Source organism: Miscanthus floridulus, chromosome 1 (genome assembly GCF_019320115.1).
Source record: "Miscanthus floridulus cultivar M001 chromosome 1, ASM1932011v1, whole genome shotgun sequence".
NCBI lineage: Eukaryota > Viridiplantae > Streptophyta > Magnoliopsida > Poales > Poaceae > Miscanthus > Miscanthus floridulus.
Window position 1 is genome coordinate 77,735,895 of NC_089580.1, and position 22,568 is coordinate 77,758,462.

At 47.1% G+C, this 22,568-nt stretch overlaps 1 protein-coding gene across 1 annotated transcript; it reads left to right on the top strand.

Annotated features, from left to right (window-relative positions):
* The first annotated feature begins 471 nt into the window (after nucleotides 1-471).
* Nucleotides 472-5,734, top strand: LOC136536518 (E3 ubiquitin-protein ligase WAV3-like). Its single transcript, XM_066528785.1, has 2 exons — nucleotides 472-847; nucleotides 3,663-5,734. The coding sequence occupies exons 1-2, from the start codon at nucleotides 593-595 to the stop codon at nucleotides 5,553-5,555; spliced, it is 2,148 nt and encodes a 715-aa protein (XP_066384882.1). The 5' UTR covers nucleotides 472-592; the 3' UTR covers nucleotides 5,556-5,734.
* The last annotated feature ends 16,834 nt before the right edge of the window (nucleotides 5,735-22,568 follow it).

Consider the following 22,568-nt stretch of genomic DNA (forward strand, 5'->3'; position numbering starts at 1 on the left):
AATACTTTTACAAGTTTCAATTTGAACACATAAGAGTCATCCAACTTTCATACATATATATAGTTCTACTGAAAGAACATGTAAAGAAGACTTGAAAATTAAATCACATACATTTCCAGTGGCATCTCTCACTCCAAACTCCAATAAAAAATGACCAACAAAATTCCTTCTTCATCATCTTTTCATGATTGAGATTCCTAGAACAGAACACCGATGTGTCAAACGGTCAAACCCTATTTAAAACATTGGTCAAACCCCATAAGCACCTGAACAGCAATGTAGCGATAATAACCAAAAAAAAAAATCAGCACCAAAAAACATTCCTACTTTTGAAAGGGGCAAAGTGGGAAGAACAAGTCAAAACACCGCCCCACAGATTCCTCGTCCCCCTCATTTCCCTCTTCGGCTCCTCCCTTATATCTCTCCCCTGCTTTCGCTCTCACGCCACTTCGCCGCAAAACCCAAACCCGTTCCACCCGCAAGGACTCCGCTCTGCGAAGAGCGGGACAGATCGAGCTCCACCCCCCAGACCCTCCGATCCGGCAGAGAAAAGAGACGCCTTCGTGCGTGACACGCTCACGCTCTTGGGGTAATGGCGCCGGCGTGGGAGCGCGCCAGGCGCGCTCTCGCAACCAGGTTCTGCATGCGCTTTGCGGCGAGGCGCGTGGTCGTCGATGACGTGCCACGTGGGTTGGTCGACATGGAGGCGCCGTTTCCGGTGGCAACAGAGGCGGAGCAGCAGCAACAGCAGCCGGATGAGAGGGAGGTGTCGCTGGCCGCGGTGTCCCCTGAACTGGCGTCGTCCGAGCAGCTGGCGTCGAGGTCGTCTGGGAGCCGGAGTTCAGCGGTGAGATCTCTTTCGCCTCTTGCAGCCGCCTTGTGTGTTTTTGTCTGGTGCTCAACTGCTCATGGTGTATCAGATGCGCCACTAGTTTCATGATTTTGCGTAGGATTGCCTTGTTCTTGTCTTTCTGGCTGTCTATATAGGTTGCTTGGCATTGGGACCACAGTTCTGTGGGAAATTTCCTGTGACGTGATTGTTTTCCCAAGCTTATTATACGACAGAAATGTATTGGTCTTTTTTTTTTCAGTTTCCATTTCAGGCTTCTGACATTTAGAAATCCCATACGTATGAAACTTTTACTGCGTGATTGTTCTTCTCTGCTCTTATTTCAGTATAGGACAAAACCTGTGCCACTGTTTTGGAATTCGCCTAGAAAGAAACCGGAAATCTTCCCGTTCGGACAGGAGCCGCGCGCCGAATGGAGCGGATGCTGCACGAGCGAGCACTGCTTCTCTTCCTCTCGCAGCCCACGACGCGGCTCTCTCCCTCCCTCGTCTCCATCTTCGGTGGGCTTAGAAGGAAGGGGCCTGGGGGAGGCAGGCCGGCAGGCGGTGGGGATGGTGGTCGGATGGTTAGGGGCCTTGGCGGCGGTGGAGGCGGCCGAGCTAGGTCGGGGCGGGGGCGTCGTGGTGGTGCTCGCCGGCGAGCATGGCCATGGTGGGAGTGGGGACGGGGAGGGGAAGAAGGAGGCCGCCGCGAACGCGGCGAGACCCTACCGTGCCGCGGCGGGGGGCGGTGGGCTGTGGCTGGGGCGGGGGCGAGAGCGGGGTCGAGCACGAGGAGGAGAGCGAGGACGACCGCGAGGGCGAAGAACGTGGCCGCGGAGCTCCGGCGAGACCCTACCGCGCCGCGGCAGGGGCGGTGGGCTATGGTAGGGGTGGGGGCGAGCACGAGGAGGAGAGCAAAGGACGACCGCGAGGGTGTGGAAGGCCGTGGGGAAGATGAACAGTACCCCCGACTGGCGCATGGTTCGGGTCCGAACGGCCAGACCCTAACACGGCCCGAAAGAAAAACCCTAGTTCAGAACTGTTGTTGTGTTTATTGCATCATCCTTGAACGAAAATATTGACTTTTTAGTTTTTTTGTTATCGATTTGGGAAACCAGTTGCTTGCATTTCATCAACCTCAGGTTTTCCCAGCTTTTGATTTCGCATTTTAGACTTTCTATTCTTGGTCATCGAATTGATCTTGAATGTGTATGTTTGATTTCCAGCTTTTTTAATCCGTGGATGTTCTACGCATTATACATTTATACTCAGCGTTTTATCGACTATAGACAAGGGAAGTGATCGTCTATTTAAGCAATAGTTTTGGTGTTATTCTATTTCTAGGATCCAGCTGTGATTTGAAAAAGAAAAAATCGGCTGTTTGTGCAATTGCATTCCCACGTAGGCAGTTTATCGAGTACTGATCGCCATTTTTGCATATCTCATGAAGCATACTTTTGTCATTCCCAGCCCAAGTTTATCTTTGATCCTGATGGGTGTTGCCATGTACTCCAAGTATAGATAAGGCTCAAATGACTTTTAAGGATATTTTGGTGTTGACATCATTCTGCTGAGCCAAGCACTCAAACCGTGTTGCAATAATATTTCCATATAGTATGCGCTAGTATGATTCTATGAGATATATCACGTTGTACTTCTTCTAAGATGGAAGTGTTGAAAGTAAACTTGAGATATTGATAGTTTTGTGCAAAGCGATGCATAATAGACATAATGGATTTCCTTCATCAATCAAATCTATATAAAACGACGTGTTTGTTGTTACATCAACCTACATTATGATTCGAGAGATCACACATGTGTCATGCCTATCTTCAAGTAATACTATGCTTCTACAAACTTAGAGGGACAGTGTCAAATATCTTCTGAAACATGCATGGTTACAACTTGCTAGCTTGGCCCTCTGAGAAATCCAGAGTATATGATGCACCACACCTTCCTCCCATGTGCAAAGAGCTGAATAATGGAGGCATGGGCTGATAGATAGCTCTTGCTGATGTGTCTGCACTTGACCTGATTTTTTTTATGGATGCATCTAATTTTTTGTGCTGCTTTTGGATAATCCCAGCCTGATAACAATATACATGACGCCCTGACCCAGTGGCCCATGCTTGAAGCATTTTTATTTTTGATGTATAGAAATGAAACAGAAGAAAATAGATGCTTTTATAAGTTGACTTGATTGGTTGCATGGCTTACATAGGATGTTCTCCTCTTATGCTGATGTCGTTCATATACATGAAGAAATAGCACTTACAGTGTTACCACTAGTACTTAATGCAGTTATTTGTGAGGCCACCTTCCCTGATTCCAAAACTCTATCAATTTGTTTTGGTTCTTATCTGGTAATTTTTAGTTGATACATGCTAATATGAAGATGGTGAGTATTACGTGCTATGCATTGATGTTTCTTTTAGTCACTACTAAACTTCATTATGTGCTTATTATTGCTGATTCTGACTTCATTGAAGAGTTTGCATGCTTCTCAATGTTCTTTGCAACCACAAATCATTTCTCGTGCCATTGGTTGATTGAGATGTGGCTTGTCTATATTTTTTTTAACGCAGTGGCTTGTCTATATTCCTGCTTGCATTACGCTGTTACCAAGACATCCAGATGATATCTGTTTGTGTTATGCTTAAGCAAGTATTGTGATTCCTGGTCACAGGATATCCTGTCCTTCACTGCAAAATTTATGTGTTTTTGAAGTGTTCCAATGTCGCCGTCCACTCATTGATCTCTGTAATAATGTACTTTGTATTTGTACAAGCAAGGAGTAGCCATTTTCTAACTTTGAGTTCTCTTGATTTCAGAAGATATGTGCAATTTGCCTCAGCGCCATGAGGTCCGGCCGCGGCCAAGCTCTGTTCACTGCTGAATGCTCCCACAAGTTCCATTTCAGCTGCATCTCCTCAAATGTGCAGCACGGCAACAAAATCTGCCCAATCTGCCGTGCTGTATGGAAGGAGCTGCCTTTTCAGGGGCCTCAGCTGGCTGCATCTGCTGCCCATGGGTCAGGGAGACTAAACCCATCGATTTGGCCCCAAATGAGCATGCTGTCGGTGAATCCGCTGGAGGATGAGCTCCCAGTCTTTGTCATTCCGGAGCCAGCAGTTTTCAATGACGATGAGCAGATATATCTTCAGCCTGAAACAGCAGTTGGGGGTGGGGATTATGAGATTCCTCCTTTGCTTGAGATCACGACATACACTGCATTCCCAGCAATTCAGGAGTCCGTGGCACAGGAGCAGTTTGCCATCTTGATCCATCTCAAGGCTCCGCATGTGCCGGCGTGGGTGCGCACCCGAGCACCACTGGATCTGGTGACTGTGCTCGACGTCAGCGGGAGCATGTCTGGCCCCAAGCTTGCGCTCCTGAAGCGCGCCATGAGGTTCGTGATCGAAAACCTTGACCCCAGCGACCGGCTCTCCGTCGTCGCCTTCTCCTCGACGGCCTGCAGGCTGTTCCCGCTCCGGAGGATGACCGCCTTCGGACAGCAGCAGTCGCTGCAGGCTGTCGACTCCCTCGTCGCCGATGGCGGCACCAACATCGCCGAGGGACTGCGGAAAGCTGCCAGGGTGGTGGAGGACAGGCAAGCCAGGAACCCGGTGTGCAGCATCATCCTGCTCTCTGACGGCGTGGACTCCCACAACCTCCCGCCGCGGGACGGCTCGGCGCCGGACTACGCGCCGCTCGTCCCGCGCTCCATCCTTCCCGGGAGCGAGCACCACGTCCCGATCCATGCCTTTGGCTTCGGCATGGACCACGACTCCAGGGCGATGCACGCCGTCGCCCAGATGTCCAGCGGCACCTTCTCATTCATAGATATGGTGGGGTCGATCCAGGACGCCTTCGCGCAGTGCATCGGCGGCCTCCTCAGCGTGGTGGCGCAGGAGACGCGGCTCAGCGTCGAGTGCGCCGACCAAGGCGTGCTGCTCACGTCCATCAAGTCTGGCAGCTACGCCAGCGGAGTGGACGGCGACGGCCGCGGCGGCTTCGTCCACGTCGGCCGCCTCTACGCCGACGAGGAGAGGGACTTCCTCGTCACCGTGCGCGTGCCGCCGTCACGCGTGTCCACTGCGCTCATCCGGCCGATCTGCACCTACCGCGACGCGGTCACCGCGGAGATGGTGCGGGTGGGAGGCGACCCGGTGATGCTGCTGCGCCCAGAGTTCCCGGTGAGCGCGGGGATGTCCCTGCAGGTGGAGCGCGAGTGGCACCGCGTCCACGCCACGGAGGACATGGCCGCGGCGCAGGCCGCCGCGGAGGAGGGCCACTACACCCGCGCGGCTTCGATCCTGGAGGCCCGCCGCCTGCTGCTGGAGTCGTGCGCGTTGCTGTCCTGGGACCAGCAAACGCAGGCGCTGGTGGCCGAGCTGCGGGAGATGCAGGAGCGCGTGCTGAACCCGCAGCTGTACGAGGGGTCTGGCCGCGCCTACATCCTGTCCGGGCTGAGCTCCCACTCGTGGCAGCGTGCCACTGCGCGCGGCGACTCGACGGAGCTCACGGGCCTCGTCCACAGGTACCAGACGCCTTCCATGGTGGACATGCTCAGCCGGTCGCAGGCGCTGCAGCCGGAGGTACCAGAGGCACTAAGCCGGTCCCCGTCGATCTCATCCTCGCGCAGCCCGGCCCCAACCCCCGCCCCCACCTCCGGCTCGCCGAGGCCGCGACGCGGGCTCCGGTCGTTCAGGCTCCGGTCGTGACTCGTGAGTGCAGGCGAACTCTTAAAGTAGCACTAGCTAGCTAGGAGGAAGAAGAAAAGCATTACCCTTGATTCGTTTCTTCGATACTCCATTGTCGCAGAGGATTTGGTTACTGATTTGCTATTTTATACTATTGTTTGGCCGTGAATTAATCTTGAGCGACATGCTTTGTAACGGTGTTTTGTTTTAACTTTTTTTGTGCTGTTCGTCCATTGTTTTTGCATGGAGGGAGTTTGGCCTCCGCTGGTTGGCTTGGTTGGAGCGCAGAGCGTTGCACTCTAAGGGCGTCCCAACGGCTGTAGAAATAGCTAGCATCTAATATATTTTATTACACACGTGGACGAGAGAAGGTAAAAAGATCTCGCTAGACGCTAGCGCTGGTTCAAGCAGTAGTCTCGCACACAATCCCAAAAGTTTGCGGTCACTGACACTCGGCTGCCTTTCGGTCTGCCATGCGCACTGGCGTTTTCTAGTACTATTTTAACTTTCTTCTGTCTCTTCTCGCTATCAATTTGAAGAGGTACGTTGAGGACGCCCTAATTGGTTGGGCCTGTTTGGCTTTTTGAGAAGCCGATAATGTTTCAAAATTCAAAGTGACGAGTGATGTCGTTACCGTACCGCATGTTCGGTATTCCAAAAGTCTTGAAACTTCAAAAATAGCATAGTATGTAAACTAAGCATCTAGTTAGATTCTGATTGCATTATGTTTCTTGACATGCATGCAGAGAGGCCGAAGACATGCTCTTCTTCTGATACATGAGTTCCATTTCTTTCCAGCAGTGTGGAGGACCAAATTAGAGGGCCTTCTTCGGAAAAATATTCGGTGAGGACCATCCTACCAGACGTGGTGAGGACCGTGCAGCTGACAAGTGGTCTATGGGGCATCTAATTTTTCATACGTGTGTTTAAAATGATACGGTGACCTACCTGTCAGTTGCACTCCTCGTCACGTCTTGGCAGAGATGGTCCTCACCAAATTTTTTCCCCTTCTTCTCCCTCACGGTGGTTCCCTGCACAAACAGCAAAAAAATACAAATACATTAGCCACTTCCATACACTCAAAAAGAACTACAACAAACATACAGATGACACATTCCTAACCTTTGGTGTTGGCCTCCAACCAATCTTACTGCCCCGAAACCTGGGTTCCTCCCAATACCAGTAGTGGTCCACAGTGATTTCCCAAAAGTATACAAGATCTTCAGGTTATCCCAACGATTTTTTAGCTGATTTTGGGCATATTATTTCCCTGTTTGAGAAAAATACTTTTGCCCCAAATTTCTATAACCTCTATAGAATCTAGGGTACCTAGAGATCTATTTCCAGCAAGAATTTCCTCAACACAAATGTTACAAAAAAAAACTATGGCCATATCCGGATCATCCCAATCTACCTTGCATACAACTCGCTCCTTTTCCTTTTTTATCCGTCTAAAATACAATTGTTTTTTTTTTTGCGACTTGGTCATTTCATTCATAGATCAATCAGGGTTACAATCTGAAGTCACCAGGTGATCTACACAGGTTGGGGCTAACTGCCACTCACCCAGCCTATTATCACTTGAAACTTGCTTAGCTAATACACGAGCTACTCGGTTACAAGATCGACTTGTAAACATTACAGAAAATTCAACAAAGGAAGAGCTAATTTCCCGAGTTTCCCTGATGATTGACGCAATCTGTGAACGTTGATTGGCGCCCTCCTTCCATAGCTTCACAAATTCTTGACTGCCAGTCTCCAGAATAAGTCGTTGCACCCCCCTTATCCCGAGCTAGAACAGCACCATCCCGGCAAGCCAATGCTTCCAGGGTCAATGCATCAAGGCCATGGGGGTACCACCTTGCCCGTCCACCAACAAAGAGACCTAAGTCGCTTCGGAGAGCTACCCCGGACGCACCTTGCCCTTGGTCCGGATAAAAAGCACCATCAGTGTTGCATTTGAACCACCCGGCCGGGTGGCGGCACACGCCATTACTGCACACTGATCCTCTTCTTCACCGAATTCATATGTTTGTTCAAGTTCCATAAGTCGATGGTTGTGTCAAGTGACCAGCGGACCGCACCACTAACTGGTTTATGATTGTCACCATGTCGTCGCTGATTCCTTTGCATCCAAAGTGCATACATGCCGATAATGAAAATGTCACGCTCCCTGTCGTTGCACAAGCCGTCCATCAGCAGGTCGCTTGCCTAGGATATCGGATGGAGACTGGGCAGCTTCAACCCTGTGATTATCTTCACCTCTCACCAAAACATCTTTGCCGCAGTGCACTCCGTAAGAATGTGCTTGATAGATTCCGTGTCAGCTCCGCACAACTCACAAAAGGCCGTCGGCTCAATACGCCTCCGATGTAAGATTTCCTTTGCTGGAAGGAATTCGTGGAGAACTCTCCACCAGAAAATTTTGACTTTCAAAGGCACTGGTAATTTCCACATCTTTGTCCAGGAATCATCGCCTGAGCCACTCGGTAGCTCCTCATCTCCTCGTCCATTCATCGCATATAGCTTTCGATAGGCCGATTTGACAGAGTAGCTACCATGCTTCTTAGGCTCCCACACCCACCAGTCATCATCTTGTTGACGTATTAGGATTTTAATCATGGCATTTGCGTCGATCGGGAGAAAAACAGATTTGACCAGGGGGAGAGATGTCCCCCTGATTTTCATCTTAAGAAGTTGGTGCCGTGACTCGAACCCGGGCTGGCTCAGCCAACCGCTTCTATGGCGTGTTGTGCTGACCAGTTGCATCGTGACAGTGTTGGCCGATCGGGATAAACATGAAAGTCCTTCAGCATAGAGGAGAAACAAATACGGGGAAATTGGGTCCCCCTGCTGTATCCCCCTTGAAGGCCTAAAGACAGATGACAAGCACCCATTAACTTTAACTGAAAAAGAAACTAACATCACACACCTCATGATTAGTGCGACGAACGTTTCATGAAAGCCTAGCTTCAGCATGATTCCGTTGAGATATTCCCATTCCACGCGGTCATATGCCTTGGCCATATCAAGCTTTACTGCACAGGTGCCAACTTTACCCTTTTTCTGCTTTAGGTAATGGGTGCACTAATAAGCAACTAACACGTTGTCTGTAATTAGACGCCCAGGGACAAAAGCGCTTTGCTCTTTAGAGATTATATCATCCAGACAACATCTCAATCTATTGGACAAAACTTTAGAGCAAATTTTGTAGATCACATTGCAGAGAGAAATTGGCCTAAACTGTTTCATCTCCTGAGGAGTTTTGATCTTCGGAATCAGCACTATGGTAGTGCTATTAAATGACACCGGCATAAGACCTCCATTCAAGAAATCCAGCACCGCTTCTGTGACACTTGGCCCCAATGTTGCCCAGTGAAACTGATAGAAACCCACCGTTAGACCATCGGGTTTGGGCGCCTAATTTGCACCCATCATGAACAGCGCTTCCTGAACCTCTTCTGTTGAGAACTGTCTCAACAAAAGGTCATTCATATCTATCATAACCTTTGTAGGTACACAACTAAGGATCGGGCCCGGATCAAGTACTTCTTTCCTGGTAAAGAGCTGTGTATATGGCCATCACCTCCAATTCCTCCTGGGTAGACATCACCGAGCCATCTTCTCTTCTCAGAGCCATGATTCGATTGGTTTTTGCTCTCTCTTTTGACTTCGCTTGGAAGAACGCCGTGTTACGATCACCCTCCTTAAGCCATTCAATTTGGGATCGTTGTTTCTCCATGCACTCTTCTCTTGACAAAAGCTCAGACATTTTCGCCATCAGTTGCCTTTCCTGCCTCGATGGTCCAGAATGCAGCAATTGTCTTCGCACAATCTCCAACTCGCTGCGCATCCTTGCTAGCCCCTGTCGAACCGATCCAAAAGAGGATCTCTCCGATTCCTGCATCACCGTCGACACATGGCCGATATTCACAGCAAGCTGGTTCAGGCATGTCAGGTTATCCTAAGAAACCCATGCCGTTTCCACCATCTGCACATATGATGTCACGCCCTGAGATCATAGTTTTAAATCTCCCGCTATAGCTGCCGCTATAGCCCGCTATAGCCTTTTGAGACAAGGTGCCGCTATTTGAGTTCAGGTACAATTTAGCCGCTATATCCCGCTATAGCTCGATATAGCTCCGCTATTAGCTATTTTAGAGATATACCGCTAAACACCTTTACCCGCTATTTAAAACATTGCCTGAGATTGAGGCCGACGGGAGTTGTTGCATTTCCACCACGAGGCCCCTAGGAGCGCACTTGGCAACTCCTCTTCAGGATCAGGTTGAGTGTCATACAGTGATCCAAATAGTAAATCGACACATGGCTTATGGATAACACCCAATTATTACATCTAGGATTAATGTATTCAAAGTTACATAGGTTTCACGGTATGGTCCAATCCATGGACAAGAGTACTCATTCCAACTAAAGCTGACACTCATGGTCACTCATACATGAACTTCGGAGTTAACCTGTAGCACAATCGGAACGCCCATTCCAAGTTCTACTATGTAGCGGTGGTTAGAGCCATGGCTCTACCCGTTCTAACATGTACCTGCAAAACAACTTAACGGCAACGCCATGAGTACATTGCGTACTCGCAGGACTTAATTCCAACATATCATATTTGGTGGATGCAAGGTAATTATCAGGCATTTGTACATTTACAGAAAGGCAATGGCGTTTATTAAGAGTATGCCATGCTATGACCCAACACATAAGACGTGGGTAGTCATATATCATTATAAATCAAGATGCTCATAGTCCATCAATAACGCTACCATGGGTATAGAAAGTAGGAACAACCGAATGGTTCCATCCCGAAGGACTTCAGGCTTTCAAACTCTATAGAGGTGTACAACTATACCCACACGGAGACCGAGACAAACCACCATACCAGCGCCACCCCCATGCCAGTTTCACGGAAAAACCGGTCGCAATTAGTTACTTGGCTTGTCGACCCCATCCGCGTCATGCGGTCTATACGAGTGGTTACTCGGACTCATGTATCCCAATAAACGGTCCTTAACTGCTCTACGAGCTACGTCGCTTGAGATCCCACACTCACAACGACCTATCCATCGCATGAGCGAAGTTACCAAAGTGGTGTCCAAGTTTATAACCTTTTGTGATATTGTGCCTTAGCCAGATTAGCAAAGTAAGTCAAGTTGTACCCTCATTGATTTTAGTAATCAATTATCCTAGTGTAGCATCCGACACATGTGAGTATGAGTTCCCTTCTCATGCTCGACTTCTACCGTTGCTAAGCAACTAAGCAATAAGCAATTAAGCGTTTCCATTCCCATTGTTTAGATGAAAGGCTTCTATTAGATTAATAGGTGACTCTAAGTGTAGAGTGAACATGTTTACTAACCAAAACTACATGTAATGCATAACTCATAATGTAACACAATAAGTATCCAAAATAGGGTTCATAGTAGTGGGGTGCCTGCCGGTAGTGCTGCCGATTCCTGAAGATCCAATTAGTGGTGACGACACACACACGCTCCTCACAAGACGAGATAACCGAACCTGAAAAGAGAGGATCCGAAGATTGGAGACGGTTGCACGATAGATAAAGAGATTTAGAGTTGATTAGGAACATGGAAAGAGACATCTAACTATGGCTTCACTATTGTACTATTAGTAGCTAAGCTCCTTAGGTGGTGGTCGACCCCTTAGGCAGGTTACCTAAGCAAACTCACATTCTCAGCGACTGGCGGACACTCCGTCCTAAGCAACGGATGCTCTGTTGTACAATGCATTGGGGTGAGGTGCGTCTTTTTGGCTCTGTATAGGTAGGAGGATACTCTGTGGAAGGTCACGGAGACTCCGGTAGGTTAAAGACTTAGTCGATTCTAAGGTTCTCTACCATTGTTGGATGGCCCGATTGGCTGACGGATGATCCGGTATGAACTGGGTACTCTCGGGTTACTAGGTGACTATTCCTTATAATTCATCAGACGCTCTGTCATGAGTGATGGATGTTCCGATATGGGATGAGTGCTCTCGGGTTCTCTGGCTATGCACCTCTATAATTCAACGGACATTCCGCCTCGAGTGGTGTACACTCCGCTATGTCGCTCAGAAGGGAAATTAGGCTGTTGGTGGCTAAACTTAGGATTAACGGACACTCCATCCTAATGACGGACACTCCGTCAGATGGGCGACAGAACTTATGCTCTTGGGTTCTTTGGTTAAAGTCTTGGGGTTCATGCCTAGATCTTGAGTTGAGGCCTTCATGCATGTGCATGACATCCCAAGTGTAGCTTAGGTAGACAACTAGGCTTAGGATTCTTATGGTTGTGGCTTAGGTTAACTAATGTAACTAGTGATTCCTTAACTAAGAGAAAACCTTTAAAAATATAGAGAGATTGAGCATGGCAACTTAGCTTGGCCTCTTGATGAGTTCCTTGTCATCAAGATTGAAGATCCACACTAGGCATCCTTGCTCCCAAGCTAAAGAGAGAGGTTTCTTCCTTGGATTGCTTCCCATCAAGTAATCCTCATGATCCATCTATGCAAGAGAGAAGACTTGAGTTAGGGTTTAGGGATTGATCTCTAGATAATGAGAAGAGAGGATTCTTGAGCTAACCATAAGATGAGAGATTATGGAAGCTCAAGTGCTTGATCTAGATGCTTATCTTGCTACCCTTTGCAATCTTGGTTCTCTTCTCCACCTTCTTCTTCTTCACTTTCTCACTCTAGTTCATCCTTTCCTTCTCTTGTTCTTCCTTCTAGAGAGAGAGTGTGTGAGGGAAATGAGGGGAGAGTGAGTGGTGCTGAGGTTCAAGTGTTGGGAAATATCTCCAACTCATGCTGACATGTGGGCCATGCCCCTTAATGGATAATAACTCAATTCCCACTCAATCTGCAGTCTCTGCACTTTTATCGGATGGTCCAGAAAATGTGGCGGACTGTCCGGTATGCTCTAGTTTTGCCTGTCCAAACTTAAGAACCTGATCTCTCTAACCTTGAGTCCATGTTGAGGCTTGTAATGGCTTCATTCATTCCTTTGGGTGAACATGAATGCCTTGAGTTAGGTTCTTCGATTAACGTTCTCCCTTGATGGTCGCTGGGTTGACTTAGTTGACAGGTAGTTAACTGGCGTGTCGTCAGGTAGTTAGTTGCTAAGACGTAACATTCTATGGTTTGGGTTGTCAAGGATGTCCATGGAGTCTAATGGGTTGTGTCCTAAATATCTAAAAATGAGAGACTGTGGTGTAACAAACTTGGGTCGTTACATATGAGGAGTCCTACCTCCACATATTCTCATAGTGGAACAAACGCTTCTTCCTGTTTCTTCTCTGTGCTGACTGTGAGGACTCCAAAATTAGACAACAATGATATGACTCCGTTGTCTGCACATGCCACACCTTGACAGTGTTGAAGAGATTCAGAAAATTGGCATTGGTTAATCCCCTGTCCAACCAGACCTTCACATTACGTTCCTCCGACTATCGATTGTCCCAAGTATAGGGGAGACCAATATAGCCAAGATCTATGAAGCCATAGTCAGACACCACTTCATGGAAACCATCCATCTGCCTCTCCGATCTCTCCTGTCCGCCTATCTTCTCACTTGCATCTAGGCATTCGTTAAAATACAATTATTTGTTCATGCTTCTAGAAATTGCAGCACACAAATACAATTAGAAACATACATCTCCTGAATGGAGTGACAGGATAACATACCTCTGTAGCGGGGCTGGTAGCAGGGCTACCAGGCAATAGTTGGAGGAGAACCAATGGGCACGAGTTGGGCCAAATTTAACTAGTGTGAGCGCTACGAAAGGGCTTCATGAGTAGGAATGGTGGTGCCTTCTCCCGAGCAGGGTGTGGCGGTGGCGTCTCTCAAACACGGGGGTAGGGTGTGGCATGTGGAGGCCTAGTAGGGCTCTAGCCTTGCGTCTAGGATGCACCGCCACTGGCTCCTAAAAGTGGCGGCAGCTAGGGTTTGCCAGTGGACGTACGGGTAGCATAGTTATTAGGACCAGACCAGCGGTCCGACCATTAAAAGATCAAACCAGAGAGAACACCGGTTCGGTTCACGTCTAAAACCGTCCATACAATCAGACCGATAAAAATCCAATGAATCGGCTGGTTTTTATAGAACCGGTGAACCGGCAAGTTCCATGTGAACTGGCTAGCTTAGGGCTTGTGGCGCGCATGGCCACATGCATTGTGCTCACGGTGGTGGTGCATACGCTGCGCTTGTTACTAGCCATGGGTGAGCCATGCTTGGCTGCCACTACATGTTGTAGTTCCGACCTGTTCATTGCCTTCTTTTTTATTTTTTTGCGATCGTACCCGAAGGCATGTTTTTTCATTAAAAGGATGTTGAGTTTAAAAATGTACAAAGGACTAAAAGTAATCCTAGTATTACCACAGCAGTCCGAAAGACACAATGAGCAACAAGAAAAGCGAAGGGGAAAATGACCCTAGGCCACAACATCCTCACAAATTGAACCTATCACCAAATTATAACACAAGAATAGCCTACAGGGCAGCAAAAACACAGTGGCGAAGCATCCACCTAGGGAAGACCAGCAGCAGAGGTGACGAAGTATCCACCAGAGAAAGGGCTAGAGCGACCTTGGCACCAAAGTATCTGCTAGGGAAGAGACCATGGCATCCAAGTATCCATCGAGATTAGACAAACAATAGTAGCAGCAAAGTATCCACTATGAAAGCCAAAACAACAACAAAGTATCCGCTCAGCGAGAACAAGCAGCACTGGTGGCAAAGCATTCGCTGGAAAATAGTAATGTAACACCGGTGGCAAAGTATCCACCCAAGAAGCAACAAGCAAAGCGGCAACGCATCCGCCGAAGAAGTGACCACCCTATAGGACAAACTCAGGCTTTGAAGGAAATGAAGCACGCACAGGTACAATGAAAATCTCCATAACTAGACAGATGACATGGTCAGACCACAAGTGACGACGACAGCCACGCGCAACACCGAGGAAGGGAAAAGGCAGCCCCCACGCGCTATGGCTAGGGAACTTCAAAGGCAACACCACCAAGGAGGGTCATGACATAGACAGTGTCGCCACTGGCTATCCAATAGGGATAAGGTTTTCTCCTAGAAGATCCACGATGGGAGGATAGGAAGGTGCAACGATAGATGCCTTGATGGAGGTTAACAACACCCAAATGGTGTCACCATTGTCGACCTAACAGTAAGGCTTCCGCCTAGCACCCAACCACCTAGCTACAAGGCAATTGCTGCACTACAGCCATGCTATGATCTGGGACTAGACGACAGCAGCACTACTAACCACACCAGAGCAGTCGAGCGAGGCGAGGCAATGGCTAGTAGCTAGCCAACCATGGCCACCTTATAGAGGAGTGGGGTAGGGATTGCGCAGAGAGGAGTGTGAGAGGAGGGAGGGGATTACCACATGAGCATATTGGGGGGAGTGCGTGTGGGCCCTATCTACAGTCAATGGAGGCAATGCGGAGATGTTGGGGGTGCCAAAAAAGAGAATAGGGGGGTGTTTGGATTTTAGCCACACGCCACCACACCACCATTGTGGCCCGCCACAGTTTCCCATGCTGGTGTTTGGTTGACACAAAAGCTTAGATTGTGGCATTTGATTTCTCTGCCACAACTGCAGCGGCGCCACAACTCGCCCCAACTCAATCATGGCAAGGTGTGGCATATAACCAAACATGCCGACTGCTATAGGAACAGTGGTACAGCTGAAAGCCCTAGTTTAGTTTTGGATAATTAATGAAACCAATGGATTAATCATTGCATCTAAGTGTGTGACTAGATAGGATGGTCCAATCCATGTGGTGGAGCAGGAAGAAGTCCATGGAGGGGAAGATGGACATGAAATGATGGTGATCAAGCTCCAACTTGGAAAAGAAGAAAAAGAAAAAACAAAAACCAAGGGTTGATCAAGGCAAAGGAATTAAATAGGTTTTTGTTTTGGTGATCAAGACACTATAGAGAGTGTGATCACGTTTAGGATCGATAGCCGTATTATAGAGAGGGGAAATCTTTGGCTAAGCGGTTATCGAGTGCCACTAGGTGACATGATTCTTGCATATGCATTTAGGAACCTAGTGTGCTAACATTTGACCCTTGAAAAATGCTAAGACTTGTGCACATGGGTTATACACTTTGTGGTTAGCAACTTGGAAGCAAGGGTGAAGTGTTTGAGGTGATAGAAAAAGAAAAAGAGGAGAAGGTTGCAACTGGACCCTGCTGGCGTAGGAGGTCCGGACTCTGTCTAGGGGCTGGTCTGGAACCAAACCCTAGGCTAGAGGGCAGCGGTGGTTGCTTCGGACCCTGCTTGGGGGTAGGTCCAGACCATCTACCATGGGTCCGGTTGGATGCAGTAGAGGGAGCATGTGGGCGCGAATGCTCTGGACCCAGGCGAGCAGAGGGTTTAGACCGAGAGCAACTAGGTCCAGCTGTGCATGAGCAAGCAAGGAGGTGGAGTGGCACACGGAGGAGCTCTAGACCCACACTGTGCGTGGTCTAGTTGGCATGAGCAGACCGGGTCTAGAGCCATTTTGGCGCTCTGGATGCTTACTGGAAACATCCAGACCTTGGGAGCATGTGGGTCCAGTTCTGTTGCTTGGGTCTGATCTGTAACACCCTAGGTCTTAAGCATGCATTTGTCATTGGCATTGCATGAGCACAAGCATCATTGATCATTCATGAGCATGAGCATCTCAAATTTTATATCTAGGATTGCTAAATGCTTTAGATATGTAGGGCCATATGAGATTACTGAATGGAAAGGAAATGTCGCTTACAAGTTATAACTTCCTCCTAAGATGAGTGTGATATTTGATGTCTTCCATGTTTCTTAGTTGAAAATATGTCTTCGCATACCTGAGGAAGCCATTGCACCCACCAACATTAAACTCCAATTGAATTTGACCTATCAAGAGAAACCAATCCGTGTGCTAGAAGAAATGGAAAGAGTAACACAGAATAAGGTCATTAAGTTCTACAAGGTGGTGTGGAATAACCATAGTGAACAAGATGCCATGTGGGAACGGGAGGATTACTTACGTGAGGTTTATCCCGCCTTTTATGAAGAATGGTAGGCCTTGCAAATCTCAGGACAAGATTTCTATAAGGGGGAGGGGCTATAACACCCTAGGTGTTAAGCATGCATTTGGCATTGGCATTGCATGAGCACAAGCATCATTGATCATTCATGAGCATGAGCATCTCAAAATTTATATCTAGGAATGCTTATGTCACATGTGTTGGTTGCTAAATGATTTACATGACCAATGTATAAAATGTTTGTGGGACCTTAGGAGTACCTTAAACATGTTTAGAATGTCACATGGAACAACTTTGGTAATTATGACTTGGACCCATTTGGCCTCTAAGTCATGGTTATAGTGTAGGCTTTCATTTTCAAGTTGTATGTTTGACCTAAGTTGAACTATAGCATAGAGTGTTTGCATGGCAGTGCACCCTTAAGCAAAGTTGTAGTACTTGACTAGGGTAACAATTTATTTTTGGGTCAAGGTATAATTCAGTGCATAGCATGGTCAAAAACAGCTCACAAGTATCAACAAAATACTATTTTGGACTTGAAATTTTTTTGTCTTAGTGTTGTTTACAGTTTCAATGTACCTCACGTTGGAGCAATGTAGTTTGTTAACTAGTGAGAATTAGATGATAGTTCTTAAAGCAAAGTTGGAGATCTCATATAGCTCTACAACTTTCATTAAGGAAGTTTTTGCTAAATCACCACATATTAGGAGTTATGGGATCACAAAGTCACGCTGTCAGTCGTCGATCGTAGTGCCTAAACCCGCGCCCGCGCGCAAGGCAGTGGCCGATCGGCCACAGGCCATGGCCACCGCATGGCGGTCGTACACCAGTGTTGGCCCGGCTAGTCTAGCACGAGCGCGCCCTTAAGCGTCATGCACCCACTGCGCTCACTCTCTCACCTTCTCTGTGCCTCACTTTCGCCGCGCCCGTGAGGAACCGCAGCACCACCATTGCTATCGCACCTCCATCGAGCTCTCACACAACCGCCACCGCACCACCATCCAATCCATCTCGCTCACTGCTCTGCCACCACCTCCTCCACCTTGCCGACCCGTTTGCACCACCATTCGAGCAAGGGTAAGGCCGAATTTCACCTCTCCACATCCGCCATTGTCACCGGAGCGCACGTGGCTCACTGTGGCCCCACCGTTATGCCACGCTGCATGTCTTTGTTTTCTTTGGTCCAGCACCACACTAGAGTCAAGCAGCTTAGGTCGGAGTATGGGATGATGCAACCACGTGACGGCGCCGGAATGAGTCACAGTCCCATGCGCACCCACCATGCAGTGGCAAACCTAAAGGGTAGTCCAGGAAGGCCTAGGACTACCCTAGAATCTGGCCCAAAAACTTTTTAGTAGTCAGCGTTTTTGATCTTTTATCCCATAAAAAATCTAGCCCAAGAAAGAACTAAAAGAAGCCACATCCTGTCCTAAGCCCCTAAGGCCACAAGTCTGCGACACTTGTCCGTGAGGCGGACGACATCCCTACGGACTCCACCAGCATGAGCACTGCCATCCTCGAGCACCAAGGTCGATTTGCCCAAGCATAGAGCACAGCACATCGTCAGTCGCCCATCGCCCGCCACCCGCCGCCCCGCCTAGCGACTGGGCCTGGCGCTAGTCACCATTACTGAGCCTATGCGGCATAGCCATTGGTGTGCTGAGCCACCGAGCAGTGCGAGACCCTCGCAGCGCGAGTCCATGGTAGTGCAGGAGCTAATCCTGTGGTCTAGGCAGCGGCGGTAAGATGGTGATGGTGTTAGGCGGCGGGGGAACGCATGGGCGAAGGAGATGACCATCCGTCGCAAGATAGCCAGCATGTGCGCTCCACACCTTGATGCAATCTCTCTGATCTTTGAAAGAAAAGGGATTCTTTTCTATCGAGCTGCTAACTACCATTATCTGTATGGATTTGGGTTCAAATTCAATAAGACGCAGGGACACTTCCCTACTCTGAAGGACTACAACAATTTGAACCTTTCAATTGTATTATCTCAATTTGGTTAATTTATAGCCATTTTACTGAACTTTTTCTTTGAATTTTGTCGTGTTGCACATGAATTTTTTTTACTAGGACTACCCTGGTTTCAAATCCTGGGTCCGCCACTGCCACCATGGCCGCTGTGGCACTCGAGCTCGCCACCGTCGAGTTGGTTCACCGTCTCCCTCCTTTTTCATGCGCCTTAGGTCGAGTAACCCTAGGTCTAGTTAATGGCATGATGGAGACCTGCCTTTCACCGCCGTTTAGCTAGAACAGTGTGAGCACCGCCGTGCTCCGTGAGCCGCCGCATGGCCATGCACGCGGCCGAGCTCACCGACGCCATCCTAAGCCCTCACCTACGTCATATAGATCCGCTAGGTCACCAGGATGAAGTAGTCGTCCTCACCTGAGTTTGTCATACCCAAAGATGGCTAGCGTACCACTGCCGACCTCCGCCGTCCACCATGGCCACCGTCGAGCTTGCTCCGACGAGCCTCCATGCCAACCAAGTGCACCCATCGATGCGGGACATCGAGGCGAAGTCGTCGGTGGTGACCTTACCGTCGGTGACCTCGCTAGCGATGAGCTATGGCCGGTCAACGCCGCGCTCTACTTCTGTGTGTCTGATGGGTGGGTCCCTGTGGACCACAGGCCCCGGCTGTCGGTGTGTATAGAATTGATTTTCTGATTTATTTCACAGTTTCGAATGCATGTTTCAAAAATTCATATCTCAAGCTAGGAGTGTCCAATTTTGTTGAACCAAATTTTGTTGGATTCCTCATGAAGCATAGTATTTGATAAAAATAGGATATGCACTGTTTCTAGTATTTTCCTAGGAGAATAAAATGTAGCTAGATAAATGCTTTTTAAATGGTTTCTATCTTGTAAATTGCATAACTTGAGCTAAAAAGTGATAAAATTGTGATTCTAATTTTTCTAGTCTTGTGTTGGCATGCTATAGCTAGGAAAAATATTAAATTTATAGTAAACATACTTTTAATATGGTCTTCATATTTAATCCAAATTAATTGCTAGTTTCTAGTGAAATTAATTGAGATAAAAATACATAACATATGATCATGCAAATTTTTACACAGTATTCTTATGCTTGGAGGAATTTAAGAAAAATATTAAATTTATTGTTTGACACTTTTAACTATGCTAAACTATTTGTGGTAAGATCAACTTATGTAACTTGTTATTTTTGTAGAGGTAGTTGTACTTATCAAAATGACATGAAATTTGTATAATAGACTATTGATGTCATTGTTAGGCTATTGTAATTTTTATCAGAATTTATTAAGCAATGGAATTATTTATCCTTTAAATCACCCTATTATTTAAGGAAAATAATAAATGAATATAAATAAATTAGTTATGTTTAACCATGATGTTTTCTATGGTGCTTGAGATGCATATGATCTGTTGATGTTATTAGTAAGGCTTAAAAATGTGGCAGAACCTCCTAAGGAATCGGGCCCACATGCACCTATCGTTGTCTTAACAGACCTCGGATAGCGTACACGAGTTCCCAACAACTCAACAGGTCTGTCGGGTGTCCTCGGGAAACCCGAATCATCCACGATTCTCTTTTCAAACAGGATCCCAATCACAGTCATTGCAGATTACAACAGTTTATTCAAATATATACCAGAGTAAAAGATAGCGGAAGTCTTAAGATAACATAATTACAAACCAGTTGTTTTCAAACTTACCATACCATAAGTGTTATACAACCATAGTAGCGGGATAATATTACATTAACTTTATTTATCAAACAAACTAGTGCCTTGTCCAAAGGCCATTCATCACTCCTCATCGTCATTGACTTCAAACACAGACATGCAGCAGGGACCAAAACAAGCCTGCGCATGCGACTCACCTGCAACAAGGGTTAACAAACCCTGAGTACAAAAGTACTCAACAAGACTAACCCGACGTAACGGGGTGTAAGACTTTAGAGATGCAGGGATTTGGGCAAGGTAAGGATGTAGCAAGATTCAAAAGTTCTTTGCCAAAAGCTTACTATCCTTCATTCTATTTTCAAGTTTACCACTAAGTTCTTTTAGTTCATTATCTCAACTAAATATACATTTCCCATATTCCATTCCTTCTCATTCCATTCTTTTTCTCATATGTTAGTAATTCACCAGTACTACATTGCTTCTGTAATGAATCGAGTCTCCATATCCGCGGAGCACCGGCAATTCGAATTGATTCAAGTCCCAGCTAGGGATTCCTTATCACACGACATATGTAGAACTTAATCTTGCATATATCAACCTCGCTACAGGATCCTCCTATACTAAGCCATCTCCACGCCACCCGAGAGCACAGCACACCTCAAATCCGGCCACATTCTAGCCACGAGGGTACACGCTACTCCCGCCATCTCTCCACTCCCAGTGCGCGGGCATTCGTCTTAGTATCGGATTAGCCGAAGTAGGCTTACCGGAGTATGTGACCAGTACTACAAAGTGTCTCGTTCAGAAGATCCACAATGAGTGGCCTTTAAGTGACATAGTCGGCAACATTATCCAACATTCAAGATAAGTCACCCGACTAGTCTCTAATTCATTCTAAATCCTTTCTTTCTTTGGCCAGTATGCCATCTTTGATTGTATCAAAACTTTTACTTTGAAAGCCTATCATAAAGCATACTAAGCACACTACGCCTTTATAAACGAAAACATCTTCAAGGATGGTAAACAATTATCAAGGTAGGTAATGCATCAAGTAGGTAACATTTGAATTAAACAACTTAATGCAATAAATAACATAGGTGATAACTTTTCAAAGTAAACAAGGTAATGGCTTAATGCATAAACCGGGGCTTGCCTTCGTTGACGATTTCCGGTTCCGGATTAGTACCACAATTATCAAATCCCGTGACAACCGGGGATTCTTCCAGAACTTGCTCAACTAGAATCGTTTCGTTCTCGGGTTCTACACGAAATAATAACATATGCTTTAACATGATGATAATGTAAACATGATGCTTTCACGGCACATGAAATGTAAAAACACCCGCAACCGACTTGATTTCACGGTACAGTTGCAAGCCAACAAAACCAACCTGTAACCCTATCATTAAGAACCACACATGTGACTTGACCTAATGGATCTTGGAACCCTACTAGTCACAAAACATGACCAAAACAAGATCCAACACTAATCAAACACTTAGGGTTTGGTTTTATCTATTTTTGAATTAATTTGAAATTAAACCCAAAAATAAACTTTGTCCAATTAAGCTCAAATTTTTATGTAAGCTTCCTCATGATAAATTAGTGTACCAAAATAAATTTCATAATTTTTGGAGTTATATAGTGACCTACAAAAATCATGGAAATTGCATTTTTCAATTAAAAGACTGAATATTTGAACATTCAAAATTTAACTAAATTTCAAATTTCAAATTTTTAAATCATACTAGAACATGTACAGAAGCTACACAAAAATTTTCAGAATTTTTGGATGTGTAAATAAATTCCTACAAAATTGCCAAATTGCTGCACTATTCAAAATCAGAAAACAAAAATCAGTACTGTTCTTCTTCCTCAGCTTCACTGACAGCCTGGGCCCGCTGTCAGCGACACAATGAAATCACGGCGGCGCTGCCCTCACCGGCCGGCCGCAAAATGCGCCGTTGGTGATGTTCTGGCGAAACCGATAGCACCAAAGTGATCTACTCTATCCTACGGACTCATTTCCAACCTCAGAACGGCAGCAGACGCACCGGAGGGAGGTCCACGTCGGCCATGGCGGCTTGGACACGACGGCGATCGCCGTAGCTATAGCTACGGTGCAGTAGAGTCTAAATAAGAGCAAGCATCGCGTTCAGTGTCTCACCACGATCACGTCTGTGGGCTTGGTGAAGGCGGAGATGCACCGAAACGTCGGGACCACGTGAGACCGAAGATGGCGGAGCTCCGGCCGGACTCGGGGAAGACGACGTCGTGCGGCGGCACTGGACTTCCAGGAGCGACCCGATCAAGCTTGGAATGAGCA